The 17,318-nt window shown below is 39.5% G+C and overlaps 1 protein-coding gene across 2 annotated transcripts in view; it reads right to left on the bottom strand.

Annotated features, from left to right (window-relative positions):
• The window catches only part of syt9b (synaptotagmin IXb), a 64,614-nt gene that overhangs the window by 779 nt on the left and 46,517 nt on the right, over positions 1 to 17,318 (bottom strand). The window contains exons 5-7 of one of the 2 annotated variants that reach the window (XR_012399852.1): positions 16,814 to 16,985; positions 11,681 to 12,156; positions 6,535 to 6,750 (exon numbers count right to left, since the gene is read on the bottom strand). Coding sequence is in view for 1 of the 2 variants with exons in the window: in NM_001003985.1 (NP_001003985.1) it covers positions 12,027 to 12,156; positions 16,814 to 16,985 (302 nt within the window). In the remaining variant the exon portion in view is untranslated. 2 annotated transcript variants of the gene reach the window in all.

The following is a 17,318-nucleotide window of genomic DNA, read 5'->3' as shown; positions in this document are numbered from 1 at the left end:
ATTAGCCCCCCTGTGTATTTTCTTCCTTTTTATAGTACAAAAATATATAGCTTAAGGGGGCTAATAATATTGACCATAAAATGTTTTTTTTTATTATTATTATTAAAAACTACTTTTATTCTAGCCAAAATAAAATAAGACTTTCTTCAGAAGAAAAAAATATTATAGGAAATACTGTGAAAATTTCCTTGCTCTGTTAAACATCATTTGGGAAATATTTAAAAAAGAGCACAGAAGGGGTAAAAATTCTGACTTCAACTGTATATATACATATTTGTAGACCAGATGTGATGCATATCACTGGCACTAGGTCTGAAACTAAGGGGTCCTCTTCGTGACTGAATGATTTGATTAAAAATTAAGGTATAAAACAACTTAATACACAAAAGAATGTAAATGTAATTAAACAAATTAATTAATTATTTAAAATAAAGATGAGGAATAAATAAGAATAAAAAGGAATAAATGTCTATAAAGTTGGAAAAAGATGATAAAAATAATAAAAAATAAAGGTAAAATACAAATGCATTAAACAAAAATAATAATGTTAAAAATGAATACTAATGAATGTAATCAAAATAAATAAAATAATAAATATACATAATAAATTCTATAAATGATTTTGATATATTACAAATACAACTTAGTTTAATTGTAAAAATATTAATAATAATAATTAGACATTATACATACTAAATCATGACAAAAAAACTGTTACAATACAAATATAAGTAGCAATACAATGCATAAATGATTAAAAAAACAACAAAAAAATGCCAAAAAAAAATAACAATACAACAAACAAAAACATTAAAATGATGAGTTTTTCCAAGTCTGTGTATTTGCCACATGTTTGAAAATATTGTACATTTAAAATATGGGGTTACACAGATAAAGAATAACATTTAAATTCAAATATGTTTCAAACTTTTTTTTCATTTTTATTCATATGAAATTTATGAATAAATTTAGGTGCATAAATAAATAAAACTACACAATAAAGTAGATAATAATCAAAACATAAATAATTCAAATGAGTCAAATAATACAACTAAAATGGATAATTTGATGAGAAACAAATATCAAAATAACAGAAAAAATAAAACAAACTATAGGATGCTAAGCAACTATAAGCCTCTAATTTCCACAACTCAAAATAGTCTATAACACAAACAAAGAAAGAATAATAAACCAACTACATCATTACATACAATAAAATGATTAAAAATAAATATAAAAATTAATTAAATAAGGAAGAACAATATGAAGAAAATATACTAAGAAAAGATACTAAAGCCTATTATTTTCTATATTCATGAACATTCAAAACTGTTTATTAACTGCAGTTGAAACCAGTTTACATACACTCTAGAAAAGGAACATAACCATTTAAAAAAAAAATGTCTAATGGTAAATCATACTAAACATTTACTATTTTAGGTCCGTTAGGATTAACTAAATGATTTTCATTTGCTAAATGCCAGAATAATGAGGGAATTAGTTTTTTTATTAATCTCTAGACAGTCAAAAGTTTACATACATTTCCTTGGTATTTTTTAGCTTTGCTTTTAAACTGTTTAACTTTGGTCAAATATTTTGGGTATCCTTCCACAAGCTTCTAACAATAGTTTGAAGGAATTTTGGCCCACAAATGTTCTATATGATTGAGATCAGGGCTTTGATATGGCCATTCACTCTGTTGTCCTTAAAGCACATTTTTAATAATTTGGCAGTATACTTAAGGTCATGGTCTATTTGGAAGACACATTTGTGGCCAAGTTTTAATTTCCTGGCTGATGTCTTGAGATGTTGCTTCAGTATTTCTACAATGTTCCTTCTTCATGATGCCATCTATGCTGTGAAGTGGACCAGTCCCTCCTGCAGCAAAACAGCCTCACAAGATGATGCTGCCGCCCTATACTTCACAGTTGGGATGGTGTTCCTTGGCTTGTAAGCTTTCCCTTTTGTCCTCCAAATGTAACACTGGTCATTATGGCCAAACATTTCAATCTTAGTTCCATCAGACCACAGGACATGTCTCCAAAAATGTGTCTATTTTCCCAGTGTAATTTAGCAAATTGTAATCTGGCTTTTTTTTTTTTTTTTTTTTTTTATGATTCTGGCTTGTTGATTTTCCATTGTTGTCACAAAAGGAAGCAGTGTGTTTGAGGTTTTCCTCAAATACTATTCTACAGTTGTGCCTCTAATTAACTCAAATTTTGTCAATTAGCCAGTCAGAAACTTCCAAAACCTTGACACTTGAGGCATAATATTCTTATTGTTTGTAAACTTGACTATCAAGAAATGTTATAACAATTTCTCAAAAATCTCTCTCTCATTATTCTGCTATTAAGCATAACAGAAACAAATTTGACAATTAACTTACCTAAAATATAAAAAGTTTAGTCTCAATTAACATCTGACTTTTTTTAAATGGTTATTTGCCTTTTTATACAATGTATGTAAACTTCTGGTTTTAACTGTACATAAAAGCATACAAAATGATAAATCATACTACATACAATAACAACATACTAAATAATAGTGAAAATAAATTATTAAACTACTAAATAAACTATTTAATTATTTCTTTTACTTTGTTTAGTGCCTAATTCTCCTGTTAAATTCTTTGCTTAGAAACTTTTTGTTTTTGTAGTTCAGAAGACATACAGTCTCATCTCTCCAATGTGCAAACGTTATCTAAAATCCTCCTAAAACTATCTTTCCGATTGCCCTAGAACGCTCCTTATTGCTTTACGATATTGAGCTGCATCTTGAGAGATGTGATTGCGCTGTTTTGTTTATGTGAGGTGCTTTGCTTTAATACAGCGCAGGCTCGGGAGAGGACAGAAGATGGTGAATTATTGAAGAAGTGTAGACTGAACTCCTGAGAGGTCAGAGATTTGCAAACAACATTTCAGGGCAGTAATGTGTGAAAAGCCTTCAGGAAAGAGGAGGAAGATGACGAAAATGACAGTCTTTATGGGCTACCGCGAGAAAGGAGGTAAACACAAATAAGCCATTAGCTTCAGACGTTATGTTGGGTTTTCTGAAAACTCGCACAAGCTTTTACAGTTTGTTTCGTCAAATTTTCTGTTTTTACCTGACTCCAATTATTTTTGCAGCGCTGTTTTGTTTTGCATGATGTAATAAAGGGTAATTATGATGAAAAAAAACGATAAATTAAATCATTCTGCTACCGCTTCTAATGTTATCACCTGTATTTTTTTTTAAATGTAGTATTGTCTCTTTTACGTTGGAGGTAACAACCGCAGAGTAACGCAGACTCATTCGTACATTTTTAACCACCTTACGCGTCAGAATACGTTCACATGCTTTCCTATAGCCGATTTTTTCGTGAATCAATAAAACATATCCTGCGTTATGTATCATTCAGCTGGTTCCGCTTCTATCAGCTTTGCTTTTTAAACGTTTGGCGCCATCTTGTGACTGATTAATGAGCAGGTTTTTGTATGCTTCAGCTTCACTCAGCCAATTTTGTTTCTGTTAGCTTTGCATTTTATTAAAGATTTTAAAAACTATTACAGCTTAGACCAATGTTTTGTGTTAAACTTTTATATTTTGTGGCAAGCTGCCGTGTAGTAAGCAGGATAAAGTACATCCAGGTGTGCATTTCCCAAAACCATCGTTAGCCATCTAAGGTCGCAAGTTGTGTTGTTACAAACATAGTTTGTTGATTTGGAATTTCCCAAATCTGTCGCTCCGATGAACATTCACGAACTGCGTTGTAACTTCAATTCTATAAAAATTAACAATATCCTACTTAATAATGAAAATAATCGTCATCATCATCATTAATATTATTATTATTATTAAAGTAATTTATTTCTAATAAATAATAAATATTGAATTACATTTTTTAATAAATAGCCTTATTATTAATTTATATGATTTATATATGAGACTAAAATACGTGTTAGCTTTTGTAAGTGATTTTATGTTAATTTAGAATAGATTATGTAATATTCTTAATAATATTTGTAAAGGAAACATGCCCTGTATGTGCCGTTTACTATGGAAAACAAATGCGTGTGCATGTAAAACAATATAATTTGCACGAAATTGCAAGAAATTATGGGGTTCTTCTCTAAAGAAGTTGTTACCACCCCGATTAGAGCATCATTGTGGACGTTTTACATTATAACTGGTTCAAATGATGGATCTGCGACAGAGAAAAGTCCAGGTTACGTACGTAACCCACGTTCCCCGAATAGGGAACGGAGACGTGTGTCTGTATAAACAGACTTTGGGAGTGCTTTAGACGACCAATCATTTCTGAAGATATAAAAACGGGCCAATGAAATGCCAATTGAATTGGCGGAGCTTAGCTCCACAGCTGAAACTGATGAGGCAATTAGGGCTTTATCAGTTGGCTGTGTGAGTTAGCTCGTCAGAATTTTGCCTGCTGAAGAGCCGATCCCTCATCTCCCAGCTGGAGACTCCACTGCCACACTTGCTCCGTTCCCTATTTGGGGAACGTGAGTTACGTACGTAACCTGGACGTTTCCCTTCATATGGGAACTTCTACGTGTGTCTGTATAAACAGACTTTGGGAGACTGTATGGAAAGCGCCATAGCAACCAAGCCCATTACGCTCCTGATGTGTAGTTTGCCAAGCCAAAGCGTGAGCGCACTGACATCACCAAGAGCGCAACCTTCCAACGTCCCCTAGGCCCAACATATTACCATTACATGGAAATAAATGTTTTATGTTTAATCGAGGGTCGTAAGTGTGCTTTTACCTAGCTAATATAGACTAGGGATTTTTGGAAATACGACAGTTCGTTGGGAAAGCGTCAGTCCCCGCAGGGGGAGGACGCGGCGGAGACCACCTGCTACCCAGAAGGGGAGACCTGATGGTAAGGAGGCATATGGACTAGCCCTAATGAGGGGGAGTGCTACATATAATAAGCTGGTTAGTGGTTAGGGAAGACACAGGACCGCCTGTTAAGGGGGAACACACCGTGGTAATAATGCATATGGCATCACCAAATGGGGATGCACATAGCTGGCACTGATCCTCAATATGCGTGTAGACCAAATGGGCGTACCAACCGCACACTGAGCCATGCATTCGACTGTGAGCCAGTGAATCCATGTCGAGGGGGGCCTGGGTCAGGGATTAAAACAGCTGGCAATGTGTGTTCTCAGTGGAAGCAAACAGTGTTCGGTGACGTGCCAGAGGAGGGGCAGCTCGGGATGGGAGTGCTCATCCCGGGAAGCAGTGCATCCTGCGTCCCGAAGAAGTGCTGAAAATAAGAGAATTTCTCTTACCTTCCTCCCTGGATTCCGTGGTGAGGCCAGAGTGAGAGAAAGGAGTCTATTCTGCTGCACTCTGAGGGCCTGAGGTGAGGGGTCCCAGTGCTGCGAGCTGGAAGGCGCCTATCATGCCTGTTTTTATTGTTTGGTGCCATATTGTTACTGAATAATACATAATGTTAGTGTATGCTCCATTCAACCATTTTCAATTAAGCCAGCTTTCCATTTCATTAAACAATTATAAAACTCTTATGGCTCAGAATAATGCTTTGTGTGTATTTTTTTTTATATTTTGTGACAAGTAGCCATGTAATAAGCAGGATAAAGTACATCCAGGACAGTTGTTTCAGCAGAACAAAGCCCTTCAGGCTTATTTAACATATGCCAATAAGCCTGCAAGGGCTTTACTCTGCTACAAACAACATCCTGGATGTACTTTATCCCTAAATTATTACACATGGACTACTTGATTCTGATTGATCAATTACGACATTCCAAGGTATGTTATTCACAACAGCTGGCAACTAATTATACAGGCTCATTCGGGTACTTAGAATCATTTTGACCCCAGATGGATGCTTTCAACTGTATTTAGTTGCTTGTCTGTCTCCGTTGCTGTTTTTGACTGTTTGGCGCCATCTTGAGAATAAATAATGTGTAGATTAGTGTATGCTCCATTCAGCTGTCTTTAGCTTTGCTTTTAATTAAACAATTAATAACATATTGCAGGTCAGAAACATGTATTGTGTCCAATTTTTTACGTTTTGGGGAATGTAGCTGTTAATAAGCAGGATAAAGTACATTCAGGTCGACAAAAAAAGGCTTATTTCATAATCTCTGATCTCATAAAGCCAAATGTATTAACTAATATAATATTAGGAAGTAAAATATACAGATGGATGTAATTGTAGTAAAAAAAAAAAGTAAAATGTGAAATCTAAATGAAGAAATCTATACAATGATTACATAAAAAATGCATTGACCAAAATAGTAAAACATACAAAATGTTGTAACTTTAGAAAAAAATACAACGAAAATAAGAAATATACATAATAAATTATTAAAAAGCTATTACAATAATATAGAAAATCAATAACCAAAAATAGTCAAATATACAAATGATCGTAATTGTAATAACCATAATCTACAAAATATAGAAATGATCCTATTTATAATAATTAATAAATTATATATTTATATATACAGTTGAAGTCAGAATTATTAACCCCCCTTTGAATTTTTTTTTCTTTTTTTAAAATATTTCCTAAATGATGTTTACTGAGCAAGGAGATTTTAACAGTGTGTCTGATAGTATTTTCACTTTAAGCTATATTTTGTTTTCGATAGAGAACAAACCATTGTTTTACAATAACTTGCCCAATTTCCCTAACCTGCCTAGTAAACGCTCTGGTTACTTAAGTAACCCTCTTCCCCGAGGAGGGGAACGGAAATGCTATTGGTGGATTTGAACTTATTAAATTCACGAATGGGGAGGTTTCGGTTCAGAAAGCCTATTGTCTGAAAGAGTATGGAACGGGCCAATGAATGCCTATGAATTGGCAACGTAAGCTTGCGCCAATTATCTCCGTATATAAGCACAGATGAAGCAAGCACACGCTATCCTTTTAAGTTGAAGAGACTTGAACTAACAGCTAAGGGACAGTCATTATAACGATGGTAATCCCCTTGAGGAAACCGGCTCCACTCGCAGATTGTAAAACCTTGCAAATGTGTTGGGTGTCGCTCAGCCCACAGCTCTACAGATGTCTGTTAGAGAGGCGCCGTGTGCACGCGCCCAAGAGGATGCGATGCTCCGAGTGGAGTGCGCACGCACTCTCGGGGGACACGGCTCACCTCGGCTCTGATAAGTGAGTGAAATGGCATCCACAATCCAGTGGGATAATCTTTGTTTTGATACGGCACTTCCCTGCTGCCGACCTCATAACAGGCGAAGAGCTGCTCAGATGATCTAAAACTTTGAGTGCGGTCCAGATAAATACGCAAGGTGCAAACTGGACAAGCAGAGCTGTCTTCAAGGACAGAAATCTTAAGGATACTGATTCGAGTGGCTCAAAGGGATCTGTACGCAAGCTCGTGAGAATAAGGGCGAGATCCCAAGAGGGCATGAGAGGGGGGCGGGGTGGATTAATTCGCCTAGCACCTCTGAGGAACCGGATGATGAGGTTATGCTTTCCCACGGTGCTGCCAGCTACCGCGTCAAGATAAGCGGAGATGGCAGCCATGTAAACCTTAAGAGTGGAGGGCGACAGCCTGCTCTCCAGCTTCTCTTGAAGGAAAGAGAGCACAACACTGATCTGGCAATTTCGAGGGTCTTCTCTGCGAGAGACGCACCATTCAGTAAATAGACTCCACTTTAGGGCGTAGGCGCGCCTCGTGGAGGGGGCTCTAGACTGAGTGATGGTATTAACCACCGTACTCGGTAGGTTACCCAAGTCTTCCTCGCGTCTAAGGACCACACGTGAAAGTTCAAAAGTTAGGGGCGAGGGTGCCAGATGGTGCCCTGTCCCTGAGAGAGTAGGTCCTCTCTCAAAGGGATCCACCAGGGGAGGGCCGTCGCGAGGAGGGAGAGCTCTGATATCCAGGTCCGGTTGGGCCAGAGGAGCGCAACAAGCAGAACCTGTTCCTCGTCCTCCCTGACCTTGCACAGTAACTGCGCGAGCAGGCTCACTAGGGGAAACGCATATTTGCGCATGCCCCGAGGCCAGCTGTGGGCCAGTGCATCCGTGCAGAGAGACCCCTTGGTCAGGGAAAAGAAGAACTGGCAATGAGCGTTTTGGGGGGAAGCAAACAGATCGATCTGGGCCTCCCCGAATCGCGCCCATATCAGCTGAACAGACTCGGAGTAGAATCTCCATTCTCCGAAGCATACTTGCTGCCGTGAGAGCACATAGGCACGGTAGAGCTTGCCTGGAACATAAATGGAGCACAGCGATTTCAGCCGTGGAACACTACCAACAGCTCTAGGAGATTGATATACCAATGCAACTAGGTACCCTTACACAGGCCCGCAGCTGCATGCCCGCAACACACGGCCCCCCAGCCCGTGTTGGAAGCATCTGTAGAGACAACAATATGACTGGACGCCTGTCCTAGAGGCACACCGGCCTGTAGGAACGAGGGGTCATTCCAAGGGCTGAGGGCGCGGCGACACAGCGCAGTGACAGAGACTCGGTGTGCGCCCGCGTGCCATACACGTCTGGGTACTCGATCGCGAAGCCAGTGCTGGAGTGGTCTCATATGGAGTAATCCGAGCGGCGTGACGGCGGCTTCGAATGCCATATGCCCCAGGAGCCTCTGAAAATATTTCAGTGGGACCACTACTTTGCTGTCGAGCTCTCTCAGACAGTTCAGCAAGAGGCGAGCGCGCTCTCCGGAGAGGCGCGCTACTATGGTGACCGAGTCCAGCTCCATCCCGAGAAAAGAGATCCTCTGCACAGGGGCGAGTTTGCTCTTTTCTCGGTTGACCTGAAGCCCCAACAGGTGGAGGTGCCGGAGCACCTTGTCTCTGTGCACAATTAATTGCTCCCGCGAGTGGGCTAAAATCAGCCAGTCGTCGAGATAATGGAGTATGCGGATGCCCGTGAACCGAAGGGGCGCTAAGCCACCATCCGCGAGTTTGGTGAAGACCCGCGGAGACAGAGAGAGCCCGAAGGGGAGGACCTTGTATTGCCACGCTCGACCTTCGAACGCAAACCACAGAAACTGACGGTGGCGTGGAAGAATGGAGACATGGAAGTACGCGTCCTTCAGGTCTATGGCTGCAAACCAATCCAGAGGACGAACGCATTGGAGAATGCGCCTCTGCATGAGCATTCTGAATGGCAGCTTGTGCAGACAGCGGTTCAAAACGTGCAGATATAGGATTGGCCGTGACCCACCGCTCTTTTTGGGTACGATGAAGTACGGGCTGTAAAACCCGCTCTTCATCTCGGCTGGAGGGACTGGCTCGATTGCACCCTTCGCCAGGAGGGCAGCAATCTCCTCTCGCAAGACAGGGGCGGACAGGGGGTTGACCCTGGTAAAATACACGCCCGTGAACTTGGGAGCCCTTTTCGCGAACTGGATCGCATAACCGAGTCTGATTGTGCGTATGAGCCACCGCAAAGGGCTGGCCCGCGCTAACCAGGCAGGCAAAGCCCTTGCTAATGGACTCATCGCTACAATCGCTAACATACCAGTGGTGGGTCAGCGCGGAGTGGGTGTGCTGATCCGGGAAGCCGGTCCCGCAGAAGAGCTGGAGGAGAGCGATTCGCTCTGGCTCCGCACCCTGACTCCGGAGAGGGGGCTCGAGGGTTAAGGGAAAGGAGCCCGTCCCCCCAGCGCTCGTGAGCCACTGGCGAAGCACACAGAGCCTGCGAGCTGGGAAGCAGCGCATCCCGGACTGGCAGGGTTCGTGCTGTCACATCCGGAAAAGTGGAAAAGTTCCGGATGTCACAAGCGGAAAAGTGCTCTTTCACTGATGCTTTGGTGGCACTGAAAAGTGCCGTTGGAATAGGGGCTCCGCCCTCCAGCGGGGAAAGAGCAAATTTCCTCTTCTCCGGATGGCCTGTTTCAGGGACGCTTCGCCGTCCGTTTACCGGACTTAACGACGCCCTGGGCAGGGGGGGCTGCCTGCTTCCGAGGTGCTCGACGCGCCCGCTTCGCCGGAGGCGCAGGTGGGGGCGGGGCAGCACTCGTTGGCGGGCGCCCTCGGCGAGGAGCAGCGGAGGTGGATGGCTCAGCGGGCGGAGCGGGATAGCGATAGATGACATTGCCCATCGCATCCGACTGCTCTCTCACCGCCTTGAATTCCTAGGTGAACTCACCGACGGTGTTGCCGAACAGGCCAGCCTGGGATATGGGGGAGTCAAGAAAGCGAACTTTGTCGACTTCGCGCATATCAGCCAGGTTTAGCCAGAGGTGGCGTTCCTGGACCACTAATGTGGACATCGTCCTCCCCAGCGCACACGCGGTGGACTTAGTAGTCTGAAGAACATAGTCGGTCGCGGTGCGCAGCTCGTGTAACAAGCCTGGGTTAGACCCACCCCCGTGCAGCTCGGACAGCGCCTGAGCTTGGTAGCGCTGGTAGGTGGCCATCACGTGCAAGGCGGAAGCAGCCTGGCCCGCAGCCTTGTAAGCTCTGGCTCCGAGGGATGCAGATAACCTACAGGCTTTGGACGGGAGACGGGGTGGACCCCCCCAAGTAGAGGCGCCACGCGGACAAAGATTGACCGCGATAGCACGCTCCACCGGCGGGATCGCCTCATACCTCCTGGCAGCTCCACCGTCAAGGGTGGTGAGGGCGGAGGGACACACAGCATGGGCAGAGAAAGGTGCCCTCCAAGACTGCGTGAGCCTACTGTGCACTTCCGGGAAGAAGGGGACGAGAGGCTTTGAGGGCTTTGCCCTCTGATTCTCTACATAGCACCCATCTAGTCGGTCTGGCCGTGGAGCTGGCGGATAAACCATCTCCAACCCCACGGCCGAAGCAGCCCGGGAAAGCATGGCTAACATGTCCGTCTCAGGATCCGTTTTGACAGCGTTCACCTGCTAGGAGGGGGCAAGCGGGTCTGGATCTTCGTCGGACAGTGAAAGCCCACCCTCCGATGCCGTGGTGGATGTCTGATCTCCGGTGTCAGCGAGCGGAGCGGGAGGTCTGCGGGCCCGTGGGCGGTGGATTATCTCCCGCTGAGACCCTCAGATCTGCCCGAGTGCCCGCTGCAGAGCAGGGGACAGCTGGGGTGGTTTGCCCTTTTACAAGAGCTAGCCGTGATCTTAGCTGCGCAACGGTCATGGCATCGCATTGACAACATGGACCGCCCACGAGCACCACATTAACATGTTGGACCCCCAAACATGTAATGCAGAGATCATGCCCATCATCTGGAGACAGAAAACCCCCGCATCCAGAAACGCACAGTCGGAGCGGCATCCTGAAAAGGACGTGCTGCACGACTGTGTTGCTCTTTTAGGAAATAAGCAACTTTATACGCACCGCTCTATAGGACTGGACCCAAAGAATGCCAGGCAAGGGAGAATCCCAGCTCGACCATCTGCCGCCGCATATACACACTCTGGAACGGGAGACACTCGTTTGCTCGAATATCGCTGTAGCCAGCAAGAGGAACCCTCATCGACTCGATCAGAAAGTCTCTGAAGCGAAAAGGATAGCATGTGCTTGCTCTACCTGTGCTTATATGCGGAGATAATTGGCAATGAAGCACACGTGCGCAAGGTTATTATTGACGGCATTCATTGGCCCGTTACATACTCTTTCAGACAATTGGCTTTCTGAACCGAAACCTCCCCATTCGTGGATTTAATAAGTTCAAATCCACCAATAGCATTGAAGTTCCCCATCCGAAGGGGAACCTTATTAACCTAGTTATATAGTGGATACTGATATACAGATAAATACTGATAAAAAGTACTTCTGTAAACCTAATGCCACTGCATTCAGTAAATTAAAAAAGGAGAACTAAAATATGTTTCAGAATGTCATTTATTTCTACTTTACATCAAATTATTTCTAAAAGATATTTTGAGCGTGTCTAATACCATCTAAACCTAATTTTATTGTTAATATTCCCTGATAACCCAGCATAAGCAGCTCTGGATGTAAAAGGGATCATAGAGATTAGTCAGACTGATCAGTGAACAGTGTAAACAGAAAAGGGCTGTTTGTGAATGCAGCTCTGAGAAAACTGTTGAATTTGATGTAAAGCAGAGCCGAGAAGCTGTTTTACCTCCACTAGCTGGTGCCAGCGGGCGATGGGTTTGCGTGGATATGTTAGCATCTCGTTCCAGTGATCGCGGCCCAAACTCGGTGCTCTGTTTCCCACATGGCAAATCCCAATGACCTCATTGTGACCGACGCTGTGGAGGAGAAGAGCACAGCATTACTTCTTATATGACAGATGAACCATGATGCTCTTTTCTGACTTTCTTCCCCTTCGCTAAACACAACAGGAGCAGTTCTCATATTCTGTTGTTTTTCCACTCTTTGCATTATTAAAATTATATGCCAACAAATATTTAGTTTGTTTTTTTCAGCAGATACAGGTAAAGGAAATACTGATGCCTTTAATTTTCTTTGAAAACACAGACATTTACTTAGTATCAGTCAAACAAACAAATAAATAAATAATAATAAAAAAGAGTTATTACAGTAGTCATAAATATATTTGAATATATTAATTCATTTAATATATTTAATAAAATAGCACATACATTCATTTAAATAAATGTTATAAAATTCAATAATACAAAGACATGTTTTTCCAACCTGGAAAGAAAGAAAAAAGACAGGAAGAATGAATGAAAGAAAGAGAAAGAGAGAAGAAAGAGACAAAAGAAAATAAATGAAAAAGAAAAAGACAGCAAAAAAGAAAGAAAGGAAGAAAAGAAATGGAGAAAAAAAGAAAGTAGGAAAGACAAAAAAACTGAACGAAAGAAAAAAGCAAAAGAAAGAAACAGAAATAGTAAGAAAGAGAAAATAAGAAAGAAAACAAGACAAAATGAATGAAAGAAAGAAAATTTTGAAATAGAAAAAATGAAAAAGTAAGAAAGAAAAAGTAAGAAAGAGAGAAAAAAGAAAGAAAAACAGTGAAACAAGAAAAAGGAAAAGATAGAAAGAAATAGAGCAAAAGAAAGAGAAAAAAGTTAAATAAATAAAGAGAGAAACAGAGAAAAAGAAAGAAAGAAAAAAAGAGTGAAAAGCAAGAGAAAGAACGAACAAAAGAAAAAAATGCAAAGAAAAAGACAGAGAAATACAAAAGAAAGAAAGAAAAGTAAGAAAGAAAAAAGTCAAGAAAGAGAAAACGAAAAAGAAAGAAAAGGAAAGAAAAAAGAAGGAAAAACAGAAAAAGTAAGAAGAGAAAAAAGAAAGAGAAAAGAATGAACGACCAAATGAAAGAAAGACAAAAATAAAAGAGAAAGAAAGAATTTGAAAAACAGAAAACAAAAAAGAAGAGAAACAGAGAAAAAGGAAGAGAGAAAAAAAAGTGATAAAAAAAGACAAAAAGAAATAACGAACGAAAGATAAAGTAAAAAAACTGAAAAAAGAAAAAAAAAAGAAATAGAGAAAAGCTATAAAAGAAAAAAGTGAAAGAAAAATTTTATTTGTTTATTATAATAACACATTTTATTCAATAAAAAAAATATGCAAGTATTATTGACAATTATATGCATGCATATGCAAATTATAACAAGTCTAATTTTATACTAGTATCTACAAATATATACAGTTTATTAATAATGAAAAATTGTTAGAATTAAAGAGTTTTATTATCAAATGAATTGCTGAGGGGGTAAAAACACTTTAAAAGAGGAAAAGAGATGTCTAGGGGTGTTATTAATTTTAATAGATATGATTTATTTATTATTATTATTATTAATAATGGTGGCTCAGTGGTTGGCATTGTCGCCTCACAAGTCACAGGTTGCTGGTTTGAGTTCCAGCTTGCCCAGTTGGCATTTCTGTGTGGAGTTTGCATGTTCTCCCCGTGTTGGTATGGATTTCCGCCGGGTGCTCTGGTTTCCCCCACAGTACAAAAACATGCGCTATATGTGAAATGGATAAACTAAATTGGCCGTAGTGTGCAAGTGTGTGTGAATGTGAAAGTGCATGGTGTTTCCCAATACTGGGTCGTGGCTGGAAGGGCATGCACGGCGTAAAACATATGCTGGAATAGTTGGTGGTTCATTCCGCTGTGGCGACCTCTGATAAATCAAAGACTAAGCCGAAGGAAAATTAATTAATAAATAATAATAATAATAATAATAACAACATCAATAATAATCATCTTCATTATCATAATTATAATAATAAAATGTTTTTATATTTAATAAATTGTAAATAAAATAAATATGCATGCATAACACAATGTTCAAATTGACATAATAATAATAATAATAACAACTATTATTAAACATCATATTTATTATATCCCACCTATTAAATTAAACATCATATTTATTATATCCCACCTATTAAAATAAACAACAACCCATAAACACGTCACTTTTCCAACTTTAAAAGTTACGAAGTGGAGAATCTGCTTTATTTCTGAAAATATTTCCCCGCTTTGCTCCTGGTCTCCATCTACTTGTGTTGAGTCAGTCAGCTGCACCGGTGAGACACTCAACTCCTCAAACAGGACACTGATCTAAATCTGAGCTGAATCTGTGGCTGGATTGGGAATATATACACACACATCACCCACCCGCACCAAAAATAAACCTCTATAGTCTCAGAGCAGAGTGTCTGGCAAGAATTAAAAGCATATTTAATTTAAACCAGACTTCAGACTTGACATTGAGCACTCGCTAGCTCCCACCAGGCTGCGAGCTGTACGTTTGGATTAGCACTGCTTAAATTAAAGGACTAACAATAGTGAATTTGAACAAATAATAAAAGAACAACATTGGCTTTTCTATCCTGAAATAAGCTGGTTTGTGTGTTTAATACTTGCATATGCTGGTTTCTTCAACTATCGTCAACTACAGTTTATTGAAAGTAGTAGTGCGCTAACACAATGCTAACGAAAGATCGCTAGCTATCTTTCATACAGTAGGTTCATGTCACTGATTTGTTTGATCCAGCTAATAAAATTAACTAATAGAACTAATAGTTCTTACCATACTTCGCCATTTGAATGATTCTTTTTTTATTGACTAGATTTTTTTACAAGTTGTTTTGTTATGTTTAAATATGCAAATGGGGCATTAATTAATTTAATATGTGCAAATAGTTCTCACCATACTTCCCTACAGTATTTGACTGATTCATTTTTGTCTGACTCATTTTTTGTATTGCAAATGTCTGTGCTGTGTGTAAGCCGTGTCCCCACTAAGGCAGTTTTGTTTAAAAGCACATATTTTTCTCTTCATTTTGACCTTCTGTTCACAATGAGATCTTTTTGAAAACGCATTCAAAAGTGGATAAATTTAATAATGAAGTTTTCATGTTGCAGAGTTGACTGAAAATAGAGGCTTTCGAAAACAATGATGCATTTTAGTCATGTGACGCATTCATATGACCAATTCAGCTAACATGATGGACAGCATTGTGAAGTGACAAATTGTCAAATGTTTTGGATGCTGTCTGTTTTGACCGCTTTATTAAAGATTAATGTCAGTTGTTTCCCAGTGACGTGTTGCAGCTGGAAGAGCATCTGCTACGTAAAGCATATGCTGGATAAATCATTCTGCTGTGGTGACCCCTGATTAATAAAGGGACTAAGTTGAAGAAAAATGAATGAATGAATAAATTAATTAATGTCACTTGTTCCATATTGCCTCTCTTCAAAGAACATGGAATGTATTCTGTAAGATATTGTTCAGTGGCGGAAGCAGATGACAGTAGTGGCATTTTGTCATGATGTTTCAAAGAGACGTAAAATAAATAAATGGCAGGTGAATACGACAATTATAACAGGTAAAAGCATGTTGCGTCTTTACTAAACAATATGGTTTTACTCGTTTTAGTGTGGATGACAAAGAATTGAAAATAATAGTGTGGACATTTACAAATTTATCCGGATTGCTGTAAATGTTACGTTTAAATATGCAAATGAGGCATTATTTTAATACATGACATAATTGACTAAGTCAAAAACAGATGTAAAATTCTTTTAATTTTTTGATACAGTTGAAGTCAGGATTATTAGCCCACCTTTGATTTTTTTTTTCTTTTTTAAATATTTTCCAAATTATATTTAACAGGTCAAGGAAATTTTGACAGTATTTCTGATAAAAAAAAAAAATTCTTCTGGAGAAAGTCTTATTTGTTTTATTTTGGCTAGAATAAAAGCAGTTTTAAATTTTTTGAACACTATTTTAAGGATAAAATGATTAGTCCCTTTAAGCTGATTTTTTTTTCGAAAGTCTACTAGAACAAACCATCGTTATACAATAACTTACCTAATTACCCTAATCTGCCTATTTAACCTAATTAACCTAGTTAAGCCTTTAAATGTCACTTTAAGCTGTATTGAAGTGTCTTGAAAAATATCTAGTCAAATATTATTAACTGTCATCATGGCAAAGATAAAATAAATCAGATATTAGAAATGAGTTATTAAAACTATTATGTTTAGGGGGGGGGGGGGGGGTTATTTCTGGTAAAATTTAAAACGATTTTAATTCTGACTAAAACCGTATTTGAGTCAAAGATTTTTACAGATGGGATTTGTGGAATCTAAATATTGTGAACAACTAGAAATAATCTAACAGGGAAATTATGAGAAAATCAATCTGAAAAACAATACTGATATGAATAAAACAAGCTTTCAAAAAAAGGTTTTGTGTTTGAAAATGTTGTTGAAGTGGACAAAAAAAAAAAAAAAAAAAAGTGCGACAAACCAAACACTTAAATGTGTATTTTGGATGTTTCTTTATATTGGCATGAAAAAAATTCTTCACATAAGGCCAAAAAAGCCTAAAGGCTATAAATGGACCGCTGCATGAATAAGTAGTGTTCTTATTGATGTTGCTAGTTAAAAGTAGCTAATGACATGCATCGATATCTTACCGATCATAATCCATGACCGCTATTAAGAGACTGATTTGGTCAATGTTCTCCGGTGGAACATCAAAAACGATGGCTTCATTGTAGACTGGGTTGAGAGTGTTCCTCTTCGTCGATGTTTTCCTCTTTTTCAGTCTCCGCCCGTCACACATTATAGAAACCTTTACATAAGGATCTTAGACAAGACAGAATAAAGAAAATTTTTTAATTAATTAATATTTGCTCAGTGGCAGGGTTGACTTTAAGAATTAAAAGAACTATATATTTGTTCTGAATGTGTGTAAAGTATTTAATTTGCAAAAGCACTTTCACTCAGCACTATGGCTGTGACATTCAGAAAAATAAAATAAAATTAAATAAAATAAAGGCAATGCGGTGGCGCAGTAGGTAGTGCTGTCACTTCACAGCAAGAAGGTTGCTGGTTCAAGCCTTGGCCGGGTGAGTTTTCATGTCTGTGTGGAGTTTGCATGTTCTCCCCGTGTTCGCGTGGGTTTCTTCTGAGTGCTCC

This window comes from Danio rerio, chromosome 25, assembly GCF_049306965.1.
Source record: "Danio rerio strain Tuebingen ecotype United States chromosome 25, GRCz12tu, whole genome shotgun sequence".
Classification (NCBI taxonomy): Eukaryota; Metazoa; Chordata; class Actinopteri; order Cypriniformes; family Danionidae; genus Danio; species Danio rerio.
The sequence above is the reverse complement of the archived record's forward strand: the minus strand, read 5'-3'. Positions and strand labels throughout refer to the sequence as shown.